The 22,279-nt window shown below is 50.2% G+C and overlaps 5 protein-coding genes across 5 annotated transcripts; 3 read left to right on the top strand and 2 right to left on the bottom strand.

The window, feature by feature from the left end:
* Window positions 1–4,256: 4,256 nt before the first annotated feature.
* Window positions 4,257–5,309, bottom strand: PV10_04751 (uncharacterized protein). The gene is made up of 2 exons (XM_016369327.1): window positions 4,998–5,309; window positions 4,257–4,942 (listed from the first exon to the last, which is right to left on the bottom strand). The coding sequence occupies exons 1-2, from the start codon at window positions 5,135–5,137 to the stop codon at window positions 4,546–4,548; spliced, it is 537 nt and encodes a 178-aa protein (XP_016225115.1). The 5' UTR covers window positions 5,138–5,309; the 3' UTR covers window positions 4,257–4,545.
* A 484-nt stretch (window positions 5,310–5,793) lies between these two features.
* On the top strand, window positions 5,794–6,741 carry PV10_04750 (uncharacterized protein). Its single transcript, XM_016369326.1, has 2 exons — window positions 5,794–6,093; window positions 6,147–6,741. Exons 1-2 carry the CDS (start codon window positions 5,932–5,934, stop codon window positions 6,450–6,452), a joined length of 468 nt encoding a protein of 155 aa, XP_016225114.1. The 5' UTR covers window positions 5,794–5,931; the 3' UTR covers window positions 6,453–6,741.
* PV10_04749 (50S ribosomal protein L4) lies at window positions 6,637–7,915 on the bottom strand. Its single transcript, XM_016369325.1, has 2 exons — window positions 7,780–7,915; window positions 6,637–7,722 (listed from the first exon to the last, which is right to left on the bottom strand). The coding sequence occupies exons 1-2, from the start codon at window positions 7,858–7,860 to the stop codon at window positions 6,811–6,813; spliced, it is 993 nt and encodes a 330-aa protein (XP_016225113.1). The 5' UTR covers window positions 7,861–7,915; the 3' UTR covers window positions 6,637–6,810.
* A 2,861-nt stretch (window positions 7,916–10,776) lies between these two features.
* Window positions 10,777–13,513, top strand: PV10_04748 (ribosomal RNA large subunit methyltransferase J). Its single transcript, XM_016369324.1, has 2 exons — window positions 10,777–10,883; window positions 10,943–13,513. The coding sequence occupies exons 1-2, from the start codon at window positions 10,847–10,849 to the stop codon at window positions 13,402–13,404; spliced, it is 2,499 nt and encodes an 832-aa protein (XP_016225112.1). The 5' UTR covers window positions 10,777–10,846; the 3' UTR covers window positions 13,405–13,513.
* A 495-nt stretch (window positions 13,514–14,008) lies between these two features.
* Window positions 14,009–16,659, top strand: PV10_04747 (uncharacterized protein). Its single transcript, XM_016369323.1, has one exon. The coding sequence runs from the start codon at window positions 14,284–14,286 to the stop codon at window positions 16,393–16,395; it is 2,112 nt and encodes a 703-aa protein (XP_016225111.1). The 5' UTR covers window positions 14,009–14,283; the 3' UTR covers window positions 16,396–16,659.
* Window positions 16,660–22,279: the final 5,620 nt, after the last annotated feature.

Genomic DNA, 22,279 nt, shown 5'->3' with positions numbered 1-22,279 from the left:
ACGGATGACAGATGTTAAGACAAGGATGAGGAAGAAGGGTGAGAGGAGAGCCCCACAGCTGCCATTCACCGTTTACCGATTCTCCGTATTGAGAGATGCCAAGACTACAGCGAACCTTAAAGTCCGTTAACCGCTTGTTCTTCAGCCTCACGGCCTCGAAGGTTGCCTCGAGTCCACGGCGAACTCTTTCGCTGGGACCTAGGGACACCAGATATATGTTAACAACCGAGAACAAAGACTCTTCTGGGAATTTAGAAGCTACTGTTTACGGGTGTGTACTATTGCTCGACTCTGAAAATCTATAGTGGATGACCCTTTAGGGGCTCCTCGATTCGAGACGCGATGTACAATCATGATCACCATTGACCAACTTTCTCTCCTAGCATCCGACCATCTGCACAGTGAAGACTCTGGATCAGACTCAGCCCTTCTTTTTTCTGAAGGACAAATCAGTGCAACCATGTACCACACTGACCATGTGGCTCGTTGTGTGAGGGAGCGTGGGCAATATTACTAGTCGTTGTAATGACCGAGACTTAACATCTACATATGAATACCACTAATGCCGCATTGCCTCATTGGCATTGAAAGATCCAATGCCTAAGCCCAATCCACCCTTGAGAGTGAAACTGGTCAAAGCCCTTCACTCAAGCCACAACACATTGACGGTTGTATCGAGCGGGGCCTCCAAGGCACCCACCCTCCATAGTGAAAGACCCAAGGCCCCTTGTGTGCTGCCTTTGCGAAATGATGCTCATCGAATTTCGCTCGCATCCGACGTGAATCATCTGAAAACTTCAGAATCCGCCCTAGCCATAGTCAGCTGCGACGAGTGAACTCAGTCTCCTCCAATTCACCATTTCTGAACATCCCTCATCAAGCGGCCAAATGGGCTGACGGGACAATCATATTGACCTCAATTCGACCTCCAAACATCATTGAAAAACTCCGTCGTGAACTCAACTAGGTTCTTCTTTGTTTTACTAAGGTAGTAGTGATGGCAATCAACTGGAAAGAGCGCGAGAATGTTTTCAGGTTACTCGCTGCTGTCTACGCTGAGATGGGCGACGTAGCAGTAAGTCTTTTGCACCGTAGAGATATCAAAAGGAGCCATGTCTAATCATATGGTTCAGTTCAAGGGTCGGTATCGCAGCATCGCAAAGTTCTATGGCCCAGACGCTACCTACGACTCCGTGAAGTCCTTTTTTGCGAAGGAGATCGCCAAAGCTGCCGAAGACCTGCAAAACCAAAACCCTAGTCATCAACGCACATCGAGAGAAGTGCCTCCCAAAACAAAGTCATCTCGTCGGACACTACACCTGGATTTCAACGACCAGGATCTCAGCTTTGTCAGTGAGAGAGAGGTTGAGGTTCATTCACGACATGCTCTCCAGAGACCACCAAAGCGGCTGCGCACTATTCCATCGCCTCAGCTTCCAGGACCGCTTGTGCCGCATGTTGTTGCCAAAGATACGATAGACATCGGTCCTTCTGTGCCTGGTTTGCACGAACAAAGGACATTCAATGCCCAACGTCGAGACCTCACGCCACATAGACCACAACTTCCTCGATGGCCAACAGAGTCGCCCTCAAATTCTACTGACCCAGAATACTTTCCGTCTCCGAGCCCACAACATGAACCTCCCGTGGAGCCTCAAAAGGCCCCCAAAAAGCGATCATTCAGGTCGATCGCACGAGTTGACATTGACCTTGATCAATCTATTGCCTCGTCGTCCTCACAACCGGGCCAGCCATCAGCGCAAGATACAGAATCATTTGGATACGTGACAAACACTGGTTTCTACCGCTGCGCACTATGTTTCAGCCAGCTACCAAGCCAGCAGGCACTGGACAAGCACGAGCAATTGAGTAAACTGCACCTGAGGAACCTTCAGAACCCTTCAATGTTGTCTCAAGGAAGGAACAAACTCGCCCAAGTCACAGCAGTTCCCAATCATAGACCATACCAAGCGTCTACCTCACCGACTACATTCCGGCCACTTCAACTAAGTGGGTTTGACACCGCTGTAGCGACGAGAGAGTTGTCACCTAGAGACACCAATGCTCAAAGCTGGACTGACACCGCCGTAAGCTCAGATCCGAGCTCAGGAAATCTATTTGGAGTGCAATCTCACGATGCCGCCCCAGAATCTTCAAGTAGCGTCGAAACAATTGATCCAGTCTCTCACTTATCTAGAGATCCTCCGTCCGAAGCCACAGAACTCGGAGGAGGGCCAAAAAAAGCCCCTGAAGAAGTTCAACCTGGAAAAGAAGACAAAGGCAAACAGCGGGCGACATCGTACGGGGGCCCAACGGCTAGCCACTACGGACCACCAAACAAGACGTATGTTTCAGAGACCACGTCAGTTGTCCCAGACCAACCATACAATGCCAATCCTCAAACCTCTGAGAACGAACGCCACCCACTACCTGGTCCGAGTGACACGAAAGCAACAGCACCCAAACCAAAGCCTCGCCTTCGGCCATTGGAAGTGGCAGAGATCCTTCGCTTGACGGGAATCCGATTGGCGGAGAGCTACATGGCAGAACACCCTGACCTAATAGCCGAGACGATGGGACGGGTTCAACGAGAATTCACCGCTGCATCGACCACATCAAGGGGCGCAGATGGCGGTGTGGGATCACGTAGTGTAAGTATGGGAATAACTGAGGTTTTGCATGCAGTGGATGAGGAGCGAGAGAGACGGAAGCAGCAGGCACAAAAGCGAGGCCACGGTGGCCAAGGACCTCCTATTCCCAACAGCTCTACAATCAGGCAAGATGGCTTGGGTAGCGAGGCGAGACCGAAGACTCATGTCAGTGACCGTGGCGGGCCAGATGCAAGTGGGAAAAGACCTCGTCGAGCGCCACATGCACCAGAGATTGTTGTTTTAGACTGATCGAGGCCAATATCACCATGTATGTGCCATCTGCGCTGTTGTTGTGTGATGGTCGCTCGCTCTAAAGGCCCCTGATTTGTTCACCGAAGGGAAATGGTCTAAATGAGGTCTACAGCATTTCTCTCCCTAGACTTGTTTCCTCTCCTCTATGCCCAAATGAGGCATTCCTCCTGCACAAGCAAGGACTTTCAGGTCAGTGAGGAGGAAAGAGCGCCAGTATGCCAGACTAAGGCGATGCAGTGCGGACAGGAAGAATCATTCATCATCCGAAGAGAGAGACATACACAGAAATTACCGGTTTGGATTGCTCCAAGCACGAATAGGCATGGATATACGGATGTAGGCATGGAATCTGTTGCCCATCACTATCACCCATCACTATCACCACAGCAGAACGGAACCCGAGAGCAGATACCTGTCTCGTGTCCTCGCCTACCATCCAATGAGTTTACAACTAAGGTACAAAAGGTCCTACAATCTCGCTTCTTTTGTGTGGATGTATGTAGAGTAAAGATGTACTGTACTTTACACGTGTCATTTTGTCACCATTATTACCAGAACATAACTCTCCCTCTCTAGGCGACATACATACGTCAGCATTAACGCGGAGAGGTTGGTCAGGGCCATGAGCTCTTCGAAACTTTATTCTTCGGGACAGTGTGCGATCAAATCCGATTGCTGACCGCCAGACAAAACATTCAAGGGGGCTGGGGCTGGCGGAGCCGCATCGAGCTGCTGAACCGTGGTGGATGCGTGGAGGAGTGGAAAGGTGTGCTGAGGTTGCGTGGTTAGAAGAGGGATATCCCTAAAGTCCTTGGACTGGATTGGGTCCTAATCACATAGTGCCCGCATTAGCGGGAAAGTACAACGCGGGCGGGCCCCCCATTAGCGGTGCCGAAGAAGTAAATGGCGGAACGAGCATCCTGGTACCCCGAACGCATTGTGGAGACAGCCTAAGCAATTTCCTGTAGCTATGAAGCCTTTGCAACATACATATTGTTGAGGGACCGGTCGGGGCAGGGTTTCTCATATTGAGCAGATTGCAGATTGCGGGTTGCAGGTTGCAGGTTGCAGGTCAAGAGAGACGTGGTGATCTAGACACGCTCACGGACTATCATGCAGGATACCGGTTTGGGATGAGTGGCATGGCGACAATTTGATTGGTCAGGGAGGGCTTGTTGGACAGGCGACGACATGCCAAGGTGGGGCTAAGCGAGCCAAAATGCGCACAATTGAACGACAAGTCTTGGCGCTTTCTATACTCGCTCTTCAAGTATTCCAGCTTGAGGCCCGTTTGTACGAATCACTTGTTTTCTCAAGATGAGGCAGAGACTGATAAGCTAAGTGCCTGCAGAAGTCCTCGTCATCAAGAGGGGCAAGCCGAAAGGGGAAATTTGAGCATCCAATGAGTTACAAGAGTCGAGCTGGAAGGATTGGAGTGCCCACACCACCGCCCCCCTCCCAGCTTTCTACCTACTTTCTCTGCCTTTCGACTCGCCACAACAGCTCCAAGTCTCGGTTTGCTCGACTTTCCACAAAATTGTACAATCTATGTCTTGCATTGATACGATTCCATTCTCGATTCCAACGATCCCAAGGAGTGCCTCGTCTTTGTTCGTAGTCCACGATGCCATAGCTCAATCACTCACTGGCCATCAGAGATGAGGCCCTGATATCCGCCGTTGAAGTGGTGGGAGCCAGCTTCCATGGTTTCTTTGACGGCCAGGCACTTCAGCTCAAAGTCGAGAGGCATCACCTCAGACTTGATACCATAGAAGACTGGCAGTTGTTGTTCCAACTGGGAGTTGAAGGATGTCTCCTCAGTCTTGATGTTGGAGACCGAGTTGCCGTCATCAGAAAAGCGTTGGCCATCATACTCATGATTGACTGGATGATCAGCCGACTTCTTGACTCGCCTTACCGACGGCTTCACATCATCATCTTCTCTTTTGCGCTTGGTGGGTGTTCCTTTTGGTGTTGTGAAGATCTGTCCACTCAGGAGTTTCTTTTCCGCATCATTTCGGAGCTTGTAATACTTTTGGCTTGGAGAGTTGTCAGCTCTGGCACAGGGAGCAGTACGAGTGGGTGGTGCATTACCTGACGGCGGATGCGCTCAGCCCACCACCGAGCAAAGCAGCCACGACAGTCCATGTGTCTGCTGAAGGCCTGAGGTTTGCCCGTGAGATGGCAAGCAACAGCATCTGACGCTCACGTTCTGCGTTCCATTGATAGGGCATTGTCACGTACTTGGCGGAAGAAAGATGGCGAGGACAATGATGCTCCAAGTGGTAGGGAAGTGGAGAGAAGATAACAGTTGTAGAGTAAGAAAGTAGAGCAGAACATGGAGAGAAGACGGGACAGAAAAGTGGGAGTTCCCAGAGGTAGACTTCAAGCCAGCCAGAGATTGAGCTGTGTTCGAGAGGGTTATAGCGGGTCGGGAAGGCGATCGAAAGATGGCCAGCTGGATGTGCTGACGGGTCTTCAAGGGTCTGCAGGAGTCGTCCTGTCATCAGACGCATGCAAATCCGCAGGACTGGCGTGATAAAAAATGTTTGCTAGCAAGGGTACGAAAATGGGAAATAGCATTGGACGGGGAATAGGAAGCTCTCGCTGATCCAGTCCTGGCATCAGAGTATAAATCGCATTTGTCGATGCCAGGGATGATAGGCGTAGGTGCTTCCAAGCCACAACGCCATCAGCAAACGCATTGCATCCTCGCTTTGCACTAGGCCGTATGGAATCTCACCTAGTTCGACCCATTTTTACCGAATTGCAAACGGTAAAGAAAGTCACAGAACGTGTGGATTCCGGCCCCGCCTCCTGGTTATAGGCGCGGACGCCTTTTTTTGAAAATGATTGTATGACAATACCGTGCAGATACCCCCATGGTTTCCTCATGTCGGTCTCTCTTTTCTGAGAGTGTCGCCATCCTTTGATCTCTGAGTTGGGCTGCACTGGATCTTGCTGTCTGCTCTTAACAGATCTTCCGCCTTAGACATATAAATCCAGCTCCCCCGGCTTTCAAAAAACAATGTCTCGTCTTCCAAGAAGCTATACCCCCTCCAGATCTCCCACAAAGCCTCGTCAAAAAGAGTCCTTGGTCAAAATAGCAACAATGGATAGAGTCGTGATCAAGGAAGCCGACATGGCATTCCTCGTCGCTGCGATCCAGAATTCGGTGGGTACAATCCAGGTAAAGTGTTGCAATGCATAGGTGAACGAGGCCCTTTCACTGACCCGTTCAAGGTGGACGCGGAAGGCATGGCAAGGCAGCTCGGCATGAGCTTGTCGACTATCCCACCAAAGTTCTCAGCTCTCCGCAGGAAGTACCATATTGATATCAAGGTGCTCAACTCGGGCGCCCTTCAACGCAACAGAGCCAACACGCCCAAGAAGGCCAAGGTCAGAAGCACACCAGAGCTCGACAAGGCTGGAGACACTCCGTCGTGTGAGGAAGAGTCACCCGTGCCAGAGACAGGATATACCCAGCAGCCTGCTCAGGCCCAACACTATCCTGGCTCAACCCATGAAGGACCCACGGGCTTCCTCTAAGAGGCCCTTATCAAGCAATGGTCATATTCAAGAATCGTCTCGTTTTGGCCGTCCCGAGCAATGGACTGTGTCTAACTTGTCCCATGGGTTCCACAAACCTCCATGCCAGAATGCTGGATGCGTACGAGACAAATGTGTAAGGGGCGTTGGAATGATATGATCTGGGGGGAAATCATTTGGAACAGAGCCTGGGAATGACGAGTGCTGGTTGATAGCTTGGTACATAGAAAAATTTGATCTCTCCCACTCGTTGAGTGACCACATGTCAACCAAACGAAGATGACATGCTTCGATTTCTTTCTGGCTATTGGAGATTGGCTGTAGAACCATGATCATTGACACCTGCTGTAATACTAATTTACAAAGTCTGGTCAAAATATTGGACAAAGGGAGAATCCGCCTCAAACTCGGTGTCATACTCGGGACCCAAGTCGCTGCAGTGCATCCAGAGCAAAGATTGAAGTGCCTGTCGCTCAATCACAATCCGATTGGTTTCGAGGAGATTTTTCACATCCACGTTCTCAAGGCTTCTCAACATTCCATGTCGCCCGATTGTCTCCATACTTTCAAACAACTCCGGTGAGGCATCCTGCGTCGTACTGGTGACGAGAAGACTGCGACCGTTGGCGTGGCCAATTCTGTTGCGTGTCATGACCGCTTTGAGCCAGCTGTCACGTGCGTCGCCGATGTTGTCGGGTAAGCAGATCTCGTTGTCGAGAATGATCAACTCTCCCTTTCTGTAGCGATAGCTCAATGCGGTTCGAACTGCTCGAGCATAGATTTTTTGCGGCAATTCGGTAGAAAAGTCCCGGGGATGGGGTCCGAAGGCGACACCACCACCTCTTCGGGTCGGAGACTTCTTGTCACCTGCACGAGCTCGTCCTGTTCCCTTCTGAGGAACGATCTTTCTGTTGCTGCCATGGACGTCCTTTCTCCATTTCGTGCTTGCGGTACCTTGTCTTGTCTTGTCGCCTTCATAGATGACTGCTCGGTGAAGGATGTCGCGTCTCAGGGGGACGTCGAGGAATTTGGGGTGATAGAGGGCATAACGAGAAGGTTCGAGTTTCGGGAAGTTGTACAACGTCGCCAGAACGGGTGATTCAAACGCATTCAAGGAGAGCTTGGGAGTGTTTGTCGATGAGGTGTTGGAAGGAGTGTCTGCTTTGGTTGAAGACGCCGCAACTTCTGCCTCAATTTCTCGGGTCAGCTCCGCGACTGGAAGGTGAGTTTCCGATGCGAAGGATCGGGTCAACCGAGGCACTAGACATTGCTGTTATAAAGGTCAGTCAGCGCGACAACGAGGCCGGATTATCGTAGAGAGACAAACCGTCAGAGGGTCCGAGAGATTCAGGCGTTTGAAGCTTCTGGAAAGGCCTAAAAGGCTTCTAGTGGTAGAGGGATGTCCCATCACTAGATCTCTCCTCGCACTCGGATGGAATGGAAATTGTAGTGGTCAATGTCCTCTCTATGCACTAATTCCAAAAACTTTCATTGAGGTTCAAAACGGATTTAGGATAGCCAAACTGCGGTTTGGATGTATGTACCGCCGTAGACGCTACGTCCAAGCATTTTGACCCAACGAACATTTAACCAGTGCAATTCTCTGGTGGAAGGTAAACCATCCATTATTGTAATTACTACTGACACGAAATCCCCTCTCAAGGTTTCCAACATGACCGCTATTGAAACACATCAAAATTCATTACTGTACAAACCTCGCTAGCTTCTATTTCCACAGACCTTCTGCTTGAAGATTTCTTGCTCATCATCACCCGAGACCGACTGAGCGACATGCTAATCAGTCAACCACCTCAACGCCATGGGGCAATGCTCGTTGAGCCCCTAAATGGTTCAGACCAACTATCACAACACCGAATTCTGAGATCAACGTCACCTGAGTGGGAAGTCTCTAAGAAATCTGCTTAATCTTGCACTGCCAGCCTGATTCCTTCTCCAACAGGGGCAAGCTGGCGCCCAGACACCAGCCTAGCTCATTGCCCTTGATCTTTTTAGCGATCCTGACCTCTCTGTCGATGGGCATTTCGTAACCTGTGTGGAGCAGGGCTCCCATAAAGTTGAGATCAAGGCACCATTCGGGCCTGTCCTTGAGTTCGGCGAGAGCCCCTTCGATGCCGCTGAATGCACCCACCCACTTGTCTTCTCCTCCACATACCTTGCTGGTTAGATCCTGAAGTTCTCGAATAGTGAAGGACTCGGGCATGCCCAACTCCGAGGTACGATCGTAGAAGTAGGAAAAGATGTAGATGTCTTCTCGGGCAAAAGTCTTTTCCAATGCGGGTTGATGGACACCATTGAAAGAACAAGGTGCCAGGGTGCAAGTCTTGTCTTTGTAGAGAATGCCCTCTGCAAGTGCCCGACACTGCGCTGGAATGGCGTCAGTGGGACCTTCCATGGTGACGGTGTGGTCGCCCGCCAACGGGTGGTCCGGAGGCATGGTGACGTCGATCTTCTTCTGCACTCCGGGTGTGATGCAGTGGTTGGGAATTGGTTTGGAAAGCCAGGCGCGAGATTCGGGATTTTGCTTGTGCATATGATCAAGAACAGACTCATGCAACGCCTTTCGGGCCGACATGAGGCCATAACCGAGATGGGAATGTTGATATAGCTCGAATTCTCGGCCCCCAAAACTTAAGCGGTATTTATGATCTCCTTCCTCCATCTTGGGTGGCATTCCTCCGTTTGGACTACCCTTAAAAGTCGGCTGGAAGACAATCTGCGTTGAGCCGCCCCCAAGATCAAAGATTGCAGCTGTAGGGGTATGATCTGGGCCGCCGATTTTGCCCAGGAGGTAATTAGTCGTGATCCAGGCAAAGACCCCTTCGTCTTCACCTTTCATGATCTCAACACCACCCTTTTCCTTGGACACCACGGGGAAGGGGTAGACAGTCTCGAGACGAGTCCTTACTGCGTCCAAGATCTTTTGACTCATCTCGTCGCCCAGAAGACGCAGACCCGCGGTGGCCTTGACCGCGATTGGAGTGCACGCTTTATAATCATCTGGGACCGTCTTGAGGGCAACTTCGAGCAGGGGATCCAGACTCTTTGCTGCGCCTTCAGCATCGCTTTTGTACGAACTCAAGCCAGAACCCTCTGGCTTTTTCTCGGTCATCTTGAACTCTTCACTTTCCAATTCTGGTGTGGGCCCACAGTTGTTGAACTTGTACACGTGAATACGACTGCCTGTGCTCCCGGCATCTATCATGATGGCATATTGCACCAGAGGTTTGGAAAGCTCATGGGGCTTTGTGCATTTGGAGGTGGGGGAGGTGGCCGAAGTATATACATTGTTGCCGCCCGCATAAGTGTTGGAACCGCCATTGAAGAGGAAAAGATACAACAAGACGATTAGAGAAAGGACTCCGCCTGTCTTGAGGTATCGAGCCTGACGACTTTGCGTCATCCAGGCGTGTTTGATGGAATCCAGTTTTGAGGGTGGGCGGCCGACTTGACGATCGGACTTTTCGAATGGGTCCCAGGGAGTGTTGGCTGAGCCGTTGCGAGTAGGCAGAGCGCCAGAGACAGAGCGTCGTCGAGGAGAGGAACCGAAAGGAACGTAAGACCAGATTCCGGATCGGTCGTCGGGTTTGGAAGCAGGCATGATTGCGAGGAAAAGAAGTTGAAGGCGCAGGGAGAATTGGGGAGATGTGGAAATTAAAAGTATTTGTCTGACAAGACCAGGACTTGGGTGCGGGCAAGCATTCAGGGGAAGGAACGGCCTCTGCCTCGCGGTGAATTGTCGAACCTGACGCGTGTTCCCAACAAGAAGAGGGTTTAACTTATTGTCAGACGCAGCCCCTATTGACTTGCAGATGGAGGCGCCCCTACTCTGAGGTCAAGACGGGAAGACACGTATCTATGATGATTGAAATCCCAGATCATGAGAATTTCTCATGACTCTGAAAGGGTGATACGTTGAATTAATGCAACAAAATAGTCTCTGGGAGTGTTGCACAAGAGCACAGTGCATAGCCACCACTTGATAGACTGAGTCTCCAATCACGGTTCTTCAGATATCTTGTAACACAAGGGAGGATAACAATGGAGAGAATAGTAAAAATGTTGTCGGATAAGAGATAGAAGGTATGCCAGGGGTGACAGCCACCTGGCGTTAAGATTTACAGGCACTGGAAGGACCAAAGGACACTTCAGAGTAAAGAAGGAGGGGAAGCATAAGGCTGAGCCTTGAGGTTTGGCAAGGCTGCGCAAAATCGATGCGGCTAATCCTCGGGACCACATGACTTCGACTCTCAAATTTCTGTCGCTTGGGAAACTTTTGCCCATAGATTCTCTTGACGCAGCCCACCTTTAGGACCACCCAAACCAGTGGACATTTGAGAGCCGACTCTGTAGTTGTTGTGGTCTTATCTACAGCCATGGCAATTCAGAAGAAGCACGGAAAGGGTCGTCTCGGTATGTTGAAATTCTCTGCAACCGCAAACTTGCAGAGGGCAATTACTGACGATTTCTAGACAAATGGTACAAACTAGCCAAAGAGAAGGGATACCGAGCCCGTGCAGCATTCAAGTTGATCCAACTGAATAAGAAATATGGCTTCCTCGAAAAGTCAAAGGTCCTCCTCGATCTCTGCGCCGCCCCAGGGTCATGGTGTCAAGTTGCTGCAGAGACCATGCCGACAGGCAGTCTCATCATTGGCGTCGACCTTGCACCCATCAAAGCCATTCCTCGAGTCATTTCCTTCCAGAGCGATATTACTACAGACAAATGCCGAGCCACCATCAGACAACACATCAAACATCTCAAGTGTGATACGGTCTTGCACGATGGCGCCCCCAACGTTGGTGTCGCTTGGGTGCAAGATGCATTCTCCCAGGCAGAACTCGTTTTACAGTCTATGAAGTTGGCCACTGAGTTTTTGAAAGAAGGAGGTACATTTGTAACAAAGGTGTTCCGATCCAAGGATTACAATGCCCTTCTATGGGTGTTCAAGCAGCTTTTTACAACGGTCGAAGCAACCAAGCCTCCTTCATCGAGAAATGTCTCGGCCGAAATATTTGTCGTCTGTAGAGGCTTCAAAGCACCTAAGAGACTTGATCCTAAATTCCTCGACCCCAAACATGTCTTTGCAGAACTACAAGCTCCCACTCCCAATAACGAAGCCAAAGTCTTTAATCCGGAGAAGAAGAAGCGGAAACGAGAAGGCTACGAGGAAGGAGATTACACTCAGCATAAGGAAGTCCCCGTGAGCGAATTTATCCACACCACTGATCCTATCGCCATCCTCGGCACAGTCAACAAGTTGAGTTTTGAACAAACGGACAACGGTGATTTGGCACTTGCAACTCTAGACCGATTGCCAGAGACCACAGCCGAGATCCGCCAGTGTTGCGCTGATTTAAAAGTCTTGGGCAAGAAAGAGTTCCGCTCATTACTCAGATGGCGTCTCAAAGTCCGGGACAAGTTCGGCATGTCGAGCAAAGCACTAAAGGCGCAAGCAGAGGAGGCCCAAAAGCCACAAGACAGAGGTGGCGAGGGAGATGAGGTAGCAGAGGTAGAGTCGATGGACGAGGAACTCAAGGTCCAGGAAGAATTGCAACGCATCAGGGACATGAACACCAAGGAAAAGAAAAAAGAGCGTCGCAAGGAGAATGAGCAGAAACGCAAGGAGATCATCAGAATGCAGATGCACATGACAACCCCGCACGACATAGGACTTGAACAACAAGGTCCCGCAGGCGAAGGGTCCATGTTTCAAATCAAATCGGCAGAAAAAGCAAAGGACCCGACCAGAATTTCCACAGGAAGGATGGAAGATGTAGAAGACCTCGACTCGGATGATTCAGAGATGGAAGAAACCGACGAGGATTCTGACGATGACGGCGACCGGTTGGAGCGAGAGCTTGACGCCATGTATGAATCCTTCCAAGAAAAGAGACAAGAGAACGATGCCAAGGCTAGGGCGAAGAAGGCGAGAAAGGAAAAGGAAACAGACGAATGGGGAGGTCTGTCAGATGAAGACAAAGAAGAAGGCGCTGAAACTGATGGAGAGTTTGATGATGAGGATGGTTACGGGATGCATCAACTCCCATCTGCTGAAGGCCTCTCAATGAAAGCGGCCATGTTCTTTGACCAAGATATCTTTCAAGATCTGGGAATTGAAGGAGATCAAGAAGACAACGATAGTGCGATTGAACTGGAAGATGAATCGTCCGACCAATCAGGAACAAAAACTGGGGCCAGCAAATCGACTAAGCCAACAGCAGGAGCGACCGCAAAACCTCTCAAGTCAGCTTTGAAATCGTCCGGCAAATCTGCAGCGGAGGAGTCTGATTCAGAAGATGAGAGTGTGATTCCATCGGCTACGGTGCCATCAAATCGACCGGAGGACCCTCTCCTCCCCAACGGTCAACTTGATGTGGACATCATCACGGCAGAGGCCATGACTCTAGCGCAGTCATTGGCGACTAAAAAGGTCAAAGCATCCGATCTTATTGACGACGGGTTCAACAAGTACACGTTACGTGATACGGATGGTTTACCAGAGTGGTTTTTGGACGATGAAAACCATCATTCGAAGCCCCATCGACCCATCAGTGCCGCCGCAGCGGCAGCAATCAAGGAAAAGCTACGAGCGTTGAACGCCCGGCCGATCAAAAAGGTGATGGAAGCCAAGGGAAGGAAGAAGATGAGGGCGGCAGCACGTCTAGAAAAGTTGAAGAAGAAATCGGCATTGCTGATGGAGGACGAAGGAGTCAGCGAGAAGGACAAGGTTGGCATGATTGAGAGGATGATCAAGAGAGCAACCAAGAAGGGGAAACCCAAAGAAAAGGTCAAGTTGGTGGTTGCACGTGGTGGCAATCGCGGTATTGCTGGTCGACCTCGAGGCGTCAAAGGCAAGTACAAGATTGTGGATCCCCGATTGAAGAAGGATGTCAGGGCCGAAAAGCGATTAAAAAGAAAGTTGAAGAAGTAGCGCATATTGACATGAGATATGATGATGATGAATATTTTCTGGAGAGCAATAGCCAGGCTGTGAAGCCATGTCTTTCTTTCTCATGAGTCTGGTAGATACCTTACTTAAGTAGATACTATACAGTACCAGGTAGTGGACTACTTACCTCTTCTGGGGTTGTGTGTGATGTGGGGAGATCAGGCCACGACCCAGCGCTACCGAGTACCCAAGGGGATCTTTCCGTCGCCTACGTGCAGACCTAAAGAGCAAGCTTTCTAACGATACTAATAAGTAGGCGGCAAAACAGCCCCCACATTTGAAAATTGGATCCCTCGTGGATAAAAACATGTCAAGGCCCAGGCGAACTCAGGCACGCCTCCGCTGCCGCCACCTGGTCAACTCCTTGGCCAATGAGCAATCAAAGAGCTCAGAATTAAGCAGCAAAATCTGGGTCCTGTGGTTGGGCCGAGGGGCTTGTCCTGCCACGCCTGCCACGCCTATTGAACCAGTTCCAACTCCCCCCAGAAAATTCTCGGAGGGGTTACATAATTGGGACTCCAGGCTCTTATGGGCCCCCTAGGCCATCGCTTGATAGCCATCAGGGGCTGCTAGACAGAGGGATTTTGGCCTTTTCCATCAAGCTACGTCGTATCTGTTCAGATTTCCGACACAATTCATTCCTCATCCTCGCCAACCCTAACTGGGATTTTCAGCCTCATTTCTTGACCTCCTTCAAATCTGTGAGAGTCTCCATTAGAGTCATGGTACCATCGTCATAATTGTTGGCTGGTTCCAACACCACTCCCGTCCTCGAACGATCAATCCTTCGCATGTCCTGATTCAACCCCAACCTAGAGGGCCTGCCCCAACCTACGGATACAATACTACTTGAGAATAATCATGGGTCCTATCGAGTTCAACAAAAGGCGGATACTCATCCTTGTAGCAGCCGTCATCGCGTTTGTCATTCTCCTCAACGGCTTGACCTTTCACGACAGTCTCAAAGACGCGGCCGCCCACATTCCTCTGCCCATAAACCTGACCCCTACTGGCCACACACCACATGTCCCCTTCGAAGAGGATGATGACGATATCTGGGATCTTGACGATCCGGACGAAGCTGAAGCGCCGCCTCCACCTCCTGCGCCTTCGTCACCATCAACATCCGACGATGGCGCAGCTCCTCCACACAACCCCAAGCAACCTGCGACTCCCGTCAAGGCGACTCTCGACTCCCATCCCATCGCGCAGATGATGGAAGACGCCGACAAACAATGGAGGATATATGAGAGTAGTGTCTCTACCACATTTCGACAGACAGTGGAAAAGTACCGAAGCACACATGGAAGACATCCTCCTCCAGGATTCAAGGACTGGTACAAGTTTGCTCGCGAGCGCAATGTCTTCAATATTGACGACTTCCAACAAATCATGGACGATCTTCGTCCATTCTGGTCCGTCAATGCATCCGATATTCGGATCCATGCAGCTCACATGGCCGAGAATCCTAAATTTGGGGCTGCAGTCATCAGCATTCGCAAGCACAAGGTGGCCAACGTTCTGAACGGTAGTTGGAGATCAGAAACAATGGTCAAGGTGATCGATACTTTTATCAAGTATTTACCAGACATGGACATTGCCATGAACCGGCTCGACCAACCCCGTCTTCTAGTGCCTTGGGAGGATCTGCAGGAAATGCTCAATCGAGAATACGAATCTCGAGCCATGCCTCCTGAAGTCTTGGACAGCTTCACCGTTGATCAGTCGGAATTTTTGGACTTTACCATCGAAGATCCCAAGGACGACCCATCCACCCGCCTGGACGGTGGTTGGTTCTTCCGACCTGGGCAGCAGTACATGGATGTCGCATCCAAAGCCTGCCCCCCAGAATCTCCGGCCAGGGCTAACTTGACCATTGCAGAGGCGGACGCCTTGTACAAAGATCCCTTGTCTGGGATTGTCAAGAATTTCAATCTTTCATCGGACTTATGCACAGTCGGCCCTACCATCCAAGATCTTCATGGGATGCTATATTCCGCCAGCAGCATGATTGTATCCCATAAACTCGTGCCCATATTTGGCGAATGCAAGGTCAACGTCAACAATGACATTTTATTCCCCGCCAACATGTATTATCGACATGACGTCCGCTACGACTACGACCCGAAGGATGATGTGGATTGGCGTGATAAGAAGAACGACATTATTTGGCGTGGAGTCACCTCAGGCGGTGTCCAATTATCCAGCAATTGGGCTACCATGCATCGACAGCGACTAGTGCAATTGTCCAACGGTACTTATGTCAAGGAGGCTGGTGTCACAGCCAAGATTTTGTCTCAGAAACGGGCTGGGACCACTCCTCAAAACAGCTCCTATGAACCGGTGGCAAACTTCGAGCCATCCCAATTCGCCAACGAACATAGCGACATAGGCTTTGTGGAAGCCTGGGGCTGCGTGCCAAATTGTAGTTTCTACAACAACATCTTCTCGTGGAAACCCCAGGTTCCTCTTACATCACAATTCAAGTCGAGATACTTGATCGATATTGACGGTCACTCGTTCTCGGGTAGATGGCATGCATTCTTACAAAGCAAGAGTTTGGGATTAAAGGCCACTATTTTCCGAGAATGGCACGACAGCAGACTGTTTGCTTGGCGTCACTTTGTCCCTGTCGACAACCGCTATGATGATCTATATTCTCTACTGACGTATTTCATTGGCTATGGCAGTCCCAACATGGAACATGCTTTGGAAGCTGGAGATGCCAACCCTCAAGTCTACGTTCCCCCACATGCCAAAGAAGCTCAAACACTGGCCAAGCAAGGCCGAGAATGGGCCAACAAATCCCTGAGGCGCGAAGACATTGAAGTATACATGTTTCGACTACTTCTCGAGTACGGACGTTTGATTGATGATAACCGCGACTATATTGGGTATTCCGGTGACGGAAGTGAATTGGACAAATACGATGCCGGCGAAGAGGGCCGATGGGGCATCGGTGGATGGAAATGAAGATACAATATGATGTGCATTATCAAGGGATAAGTCCCAATTATAGGATGGTTTCTCGACCTACAACGGCAACGCATGTTTGGATCATTCGGCTAACCGCTTTAGCCGAGAGCGATCGTCTGTTTATCATTAAAACCAAGGGCGATTTTCCTGCCAATGTTCATGTTTGGCATACTGAGCAGTCCAAAACCCCTTGACGTCGATTGTTATATACATACCCTTCTGTACTTAGTCGTAGCCAATAAGCGATGCTTTGGTGTAAAATCTGTCTTACTGGTGCGCGAAGGACTGTAGTCATGACATGATCCATATTAATAAACCTTCCGCCATCCGCTCCGCCGATTGTTCCGCCCCGCCGGATCAGATCAGGCCACCAAAGGAGTAGGAAAGTTAAATCCTTGCGGTGGAGACATGCATGAAACGCCTGGTCTTACAACATTCGTAGAAAACGTAGTCTAGATCTCTACGTGGATCATATTACACCGTGTTCTGGAGGTCCCAATTAAGGACCTCTATACCATGTCGTCCGCCAAGCTCATTCAAGATAGCTCGATGGGGAAATAAATGGGCAATGGGTGCAGGCCAACGACCAGAAGCTTAGAGCGGTAGTCATTTTCTCTACAACACAAGTCTCGTGTCGTAGCAAGCACTGGAAGAGACAAGGGAGACATGATCAATGATTTCAGTCACATCCTCTGGTGATTGCCACAAACAGTACAGTACCAGAGTACCTGAGCTAATTAGGTAAGAAGTGTACCATACTCTTTTCGGCCAGCGAGCCAGCGATCAGTCAGGGGCTCGATCTTGTGAAAGAGACAGAGTAGGTATGAGGTCAGAATCAGGTTCAGAGTCTTGGGCTTGGAGAGGTCTGGGAAGGGCCAGGTGACGAAAGAAACCCCAGACAGACTTTCACGAAACTAAGGTTTTACTTTTGTAGCTTCCGGATATGGCTTGAGAGAATGTACTCCGTATGCACTTGCGTACCGGTAGTTGAGACCTCACCCACCGAAAGGACGAATCAACGATGAATTTGTTTCTTGATTATGTCATGATTTTGAGTTTCTCATTTCCTGAAGACCTCATGGCAGTCTAAATCACCTCTAGAGCGAGTTCTGCGATGTCATGGGGTGCAGTACGAAAACGTTTGTCAGAGCCTCATGGTGGGCCACGTCAGAAATAGGTGATGTTCGATTGCCATCGGTTGGAATTGCACACCTGACAGTGAAAAGAAGAAAAGAAAAGTCATGTTTACCTACATCCCTACCAGCCAGATCTTTGCTTAGCGGTCATGGCAGTCTACATATGACGACAAGGATGGAGTCATTCGTAGAACTTCACTCGTGCCACTGGTTCAAGCGAAGGAAGACGCTTAGAAATTGGTCGTCAACGCATTATTCCACGATGCCAACGGATGCTTGAGGTGAAAACCAAGTGCTGAACATATTCAATTCGTTCAATTAGATCTCCGATCCCGAAAAATGCACACACACACACATAAATCCACACCGATTTGAGTTCATGATCGACGAGGCTCAAACGTCTTTGTACTATTTGAGTATGAGGTTTTGTATGGATATGGCGTCACAGAAACTCCACTCGATGCCCGAACTCTGTATCTCTCAGGCTATTATTTATCCATCGAGGACATCTCTGTTCATCTCGAATTCTCGAGTTCTTGACATCTTGGCTTTTTTCACTGCCCTCTGTGCCTCTCTCTTCCCCTCTCTGTTCTCATGCTGTGACAGAGCCACACTCCAAGCCGGCCAAGCAACGCTACCAACGCCAATTACCAACACCAAAGCCTAATATGACGAAAGCCATGGGTTTCCACCATCGAAAAGTAGCACGCATCACGAAAACCAAAACATAATAGTAGTGAGACCAGTATGACTAACTAACCACACTTTGGGCGATCATTTGAAGGCCGTTGGACTGCCCAGCCTTGTCAAATTGGCCCCCAATTTCGCTTCTTCTATGATGGGTTACTGCGACAGTGGGCTCGAGGCGAAGCCTCAAAAGAGTAGGAAATCTCCCAGTGACGTAATTGATCGACGTGAGACACGCTTTACCGCTAGATTGCGGGACACATGGCGAGAGAGAAGCCACTGACCAAGACATGCAGAACGGAAGATCTGGGTTCAAACTTCAGATAGTTGCAATTTGTATCAAAAAATCGTCTATCGCTTAACTTAGTCTGAATAGCCACTGTGCCTCAACGTCCCCAGCTGCAGAAGATTTGGGTCATGGGAAGTCAAACAGACAGGAAGATAGAAAATCGTCTGGCATGCCTCATACATCCACCCCGTGGTGGGGTTGCTTGCCTGCCATCATGTACGCTCTGCTGTGTAACAATCTGTTGGTGCGTGCCAGTTCATAGATACCACCATCTGGAGGGGTGTCCCGCTACCCAATCCATGCCTCTGTGACAAGGCATCATATTCTGGAGAAGTAGATTTAACAACATGGTTTCCCTTCGCCGTCGGGTTTAAATTGCAAATCGGAATCGGGGGCTCTTCTCGCCAAGTCCCTCGATTTCAATGTCTGTGAGGCCTTCCATGAGATGGTCTTGCTTGCCTTCATCACGCAGTTTGTTTTGTCTCTTGAAGTGGAGATGGAGAATGATGTTGAGAAGGAGCGAGACGCTGAGAAGTCCAAGTGATGCAGCATAGCTGACTCTGAATGTTGGAGCGAAGCTGCTGTCAAAGAGGAAGGGAGATGCCACGCCGGAGGAATTACCAATTGTCAGGTGCATTCCTGTGGAAAAGGCACGCTTGCCATAGCGGGGGTTGTTGGTTGGAACCCATGCGAATGAGATGCCAGCGCCGGTGAAGATGCCGACGGCGACGAAGAACGTTCCGGCATACGAGGTGGCGGTGCCATTGTTGGAGAGTAGCATGCCATAGCCGGCCATAGATGAGATAATAGCGCCAATGATGAAGTAACCCCGGCGTTGTGTAACATCTGAAGCGCGTGCGCAGATGAGGTAGATGATGGCACCGAAAGCGTAAACGGGAACAGTCATTGCCTGAACCACAGTAGGACTCCAGCCAGCGCCCATGTCGTTGATGATGGTTGGGAGGAAGACGACAAAGGAGTATAGCATAGTCAACAATGGGAAAAGGGCGAAGCAGTATGCCCAGGTAGTCCAGTCCTTCATACCGTCCTTGACATCAGGCCATTCCATATGGCGCAGGTTCCTGGCACGACCAAGTTGTGCCTCGTGGACTTGGACTAGGACCTCGCGATCTTTTTCAGAGAGGAACTTGGCGGTCTCGGGCGAGTTGGGGAGCACGAATGGAATGACCATGCCGGTGATGATAGTAGGAGCACCGTTGATGAGAATGATCCATCTCCATGCGCTCCAGCCAGCGGCACCGTCCATGTGACCAATGCCGTAGGCCACGATACCACCACAAAGACCTGAGATCGCAGCCGTTGAGTAGAAATAGGCAATGCGAAGGGCCAAGCTTCGGCGGCCGTAGAACATGGACAGATATAGAACCACACCGGGAAAGAACCCAGCCTCAAACAATCCAAGGAGCAAGCGAACAGCGACCAGCGAGCCAAAGCTGTTGACAAAGGCGCCAAAGGTCGCCACGAAACCCCATGCAATGGTCAACCCTGCAAGATAGCGTGCGGGTTGCAGCTTCTTGATGATCATGTTGGATGGGGCTTCAAACAGCTTTTGAGTGAATCAGTTACCTGATAATGGTGTCAAGGAGGAGGATAAAACTTACACAGTAGGTGACGAAGAGCAGTGATACTGCCATCTGGAATTGATTCCCCTGCAATCCAAGATCTTCCTCGAGACGGAAGAGACGAGCATTGCCAATGTTGACTGTAGCGCGAATATTGTCAGCCTAGTCCATTTGGCTCCATGGCTTGCGATGACTGAAGTACTGACCTCGATCCATCATGTTCATGAGATAAACCCACATGACCATGGGCACGATACGGTAATCCAACTTCCTCAAAACAGCTCTTTCAGTAGCCTTATCGACCACCATGCGGTCGGCACTAGGCAAGGCAGCCTCGATATGGACTGAGGAGTCGTCCTCATCTTTGGGAATATCGATCTTCTCGTTGTTCAACGTGCCCTCATTCGAATCCGACGGATGATACTCTGGTCTTGCGTCGTCCGATGACTTATGCTTTGGTGCCATCGCGTGCGACTTGGAGAAATCTGGCGTTGTCATATCCGATGGTGTTGGTGCCGTCATTGTTCAAAGTGGAGTGGATTGGTTCTGGTTCACAGAGACGGTGATAGCCAGAAAGTTCTCTCTGATGGGAAAAGGGTCCTGAGGCGGAGGCCTCTCTTATATAGACCGTTGAGGTAGGGGAGAACTGATAACCTTGAGACGGAGGGACGGGGTCTCTTTCTGGGGCCCCAGATGAATCAAGGGATTCACGGGACATCATTTACGCCTGTTCGCAAACGACCGGGGGCTCAATGGACGAAAGACGAGGACATGGGTGTTCAGGGTTTCCTTGAGGCAGAGATCCACATCAACAACCAATATGACACAACATGAACACAAAGATTGCGAGATTCGACGTCTGTTGAATCTCCACGGCGTCCATGTTGCTATCCGCGTGCCCACCTTGATGCTTACGCTAGTGCAATCGCCATGGGTTTTGCCTCCGTCCCCATGCTGTTCCACGGTCGCATTATTTGAGGCAGGGATCGCGCTAATGACGATATGGATCTCCGCACAGTGATTGTCTCTGGGTCTGGGATAGCTTGGCAGCTGTAATGAACTCCCGCCCATGACATTGTTGAGTGCCACGCCGGGTCAAAGGCCAAGCAAGGTGAGCTTCGACGGGCCAAAGGAAGAAGCCTCCTACGTAGGCGAACTGGGAAAAGCAGCGTTGCAGCAGATCTGATCCTCCTGTCGTGTTGCATCATTGGTGATTAGCCAAGAGATGATAAGAGGAGCAACAAGTCTCGGCTCTGGACTGGGCATGCTAATGGTGCAAACAGCAAATTTGTCGGTCAACAGAAACGAAGGATGGCATTTCAACCTTGTCAAATGTAGAGTGTGTAGAAGCAATACATGATCTCTCATCGTAATTCATCTTAGGACGCGTTGTCGACACTTTGCTACAGTTCTTGTTGATATGATATGAAGATTCAAGGAGGAGGAGGAGGAGGAGGAGGCTGTGACGTCTGTCGACTGCCAAGTCCGCCAATGCTGCCAAGAAGTGATTCCCCAAGAAACCCCTTACCAGTAAAGCGCCTTCCCCCTCCGCTCACGTCTAACGGCGGTGGAAGGTACATTTACGGAGTACGCGTAGATCATAGGACCCATGTCATAGACCAGTATAATGCGGCCAATCACTGTTCTGGTATAGTCTCTCGCTGCAATTGGAAGAGGCTTCCTGTCCTACTATGTACAGTAGTTCAGATCTGAATACTGTATGCACGGAGGTCCGTAGCCTCTTTTCAAGCGGCTAAATCTGACCAAGCACATCAACTCCTTGATCCTAGTGGGCCAAGATTCGCCTGAGCCTTGTGTTGACCAAGAAGCAATTGCCAGAAAGACGTTCGAATTAGAGGCTTCTCCAATGATCTCTAGTAATCAACCTACGAGAGTGCAGGCCGAGTGGGGTCCTTGGCAGGCAGGCATCCTTCCAGAATGTTGGCTGTCGGAGGTGGGTCGACTTCTAGAAAGATGTCCTCTTGGCACTCCTCCCCCTTTGGCTGAAAGCATCTCCGTGGCCAACTGCCGTGTGATGAATCTGTTGGGACATGCTCTCCTGCTATCATTTACTGGGTCATGGATTCTTGGCCCCGCGGTATGACCGCCTATCTCAGTCCTCTCCATTCATCCGAACGCCCTCCCGCTGGGGGGAAGCTGGGGACGGAGTCAGAAGTCCGTTCGCG

Source organism: Exophiala mesophila (genome assembly GCF_000836275.1).
Source record: "Exophiala mesophila strain CBS 40295 unplaced genomic scaffold supercont1.3, whole genome shotgun sequence".
Classification (NCBI taxonomy): Eukaryota; Fungi; Ascomycota; class Eurotiomycetes; order Chaetothyriales; family Herpotrichiellaceae; genus Exophiala; species Exophiala mesophila.
Note: the sequence above shows the minus strand (reverse complement) of the source record. Positions and strands in the feature narration are given on the sequence as shown.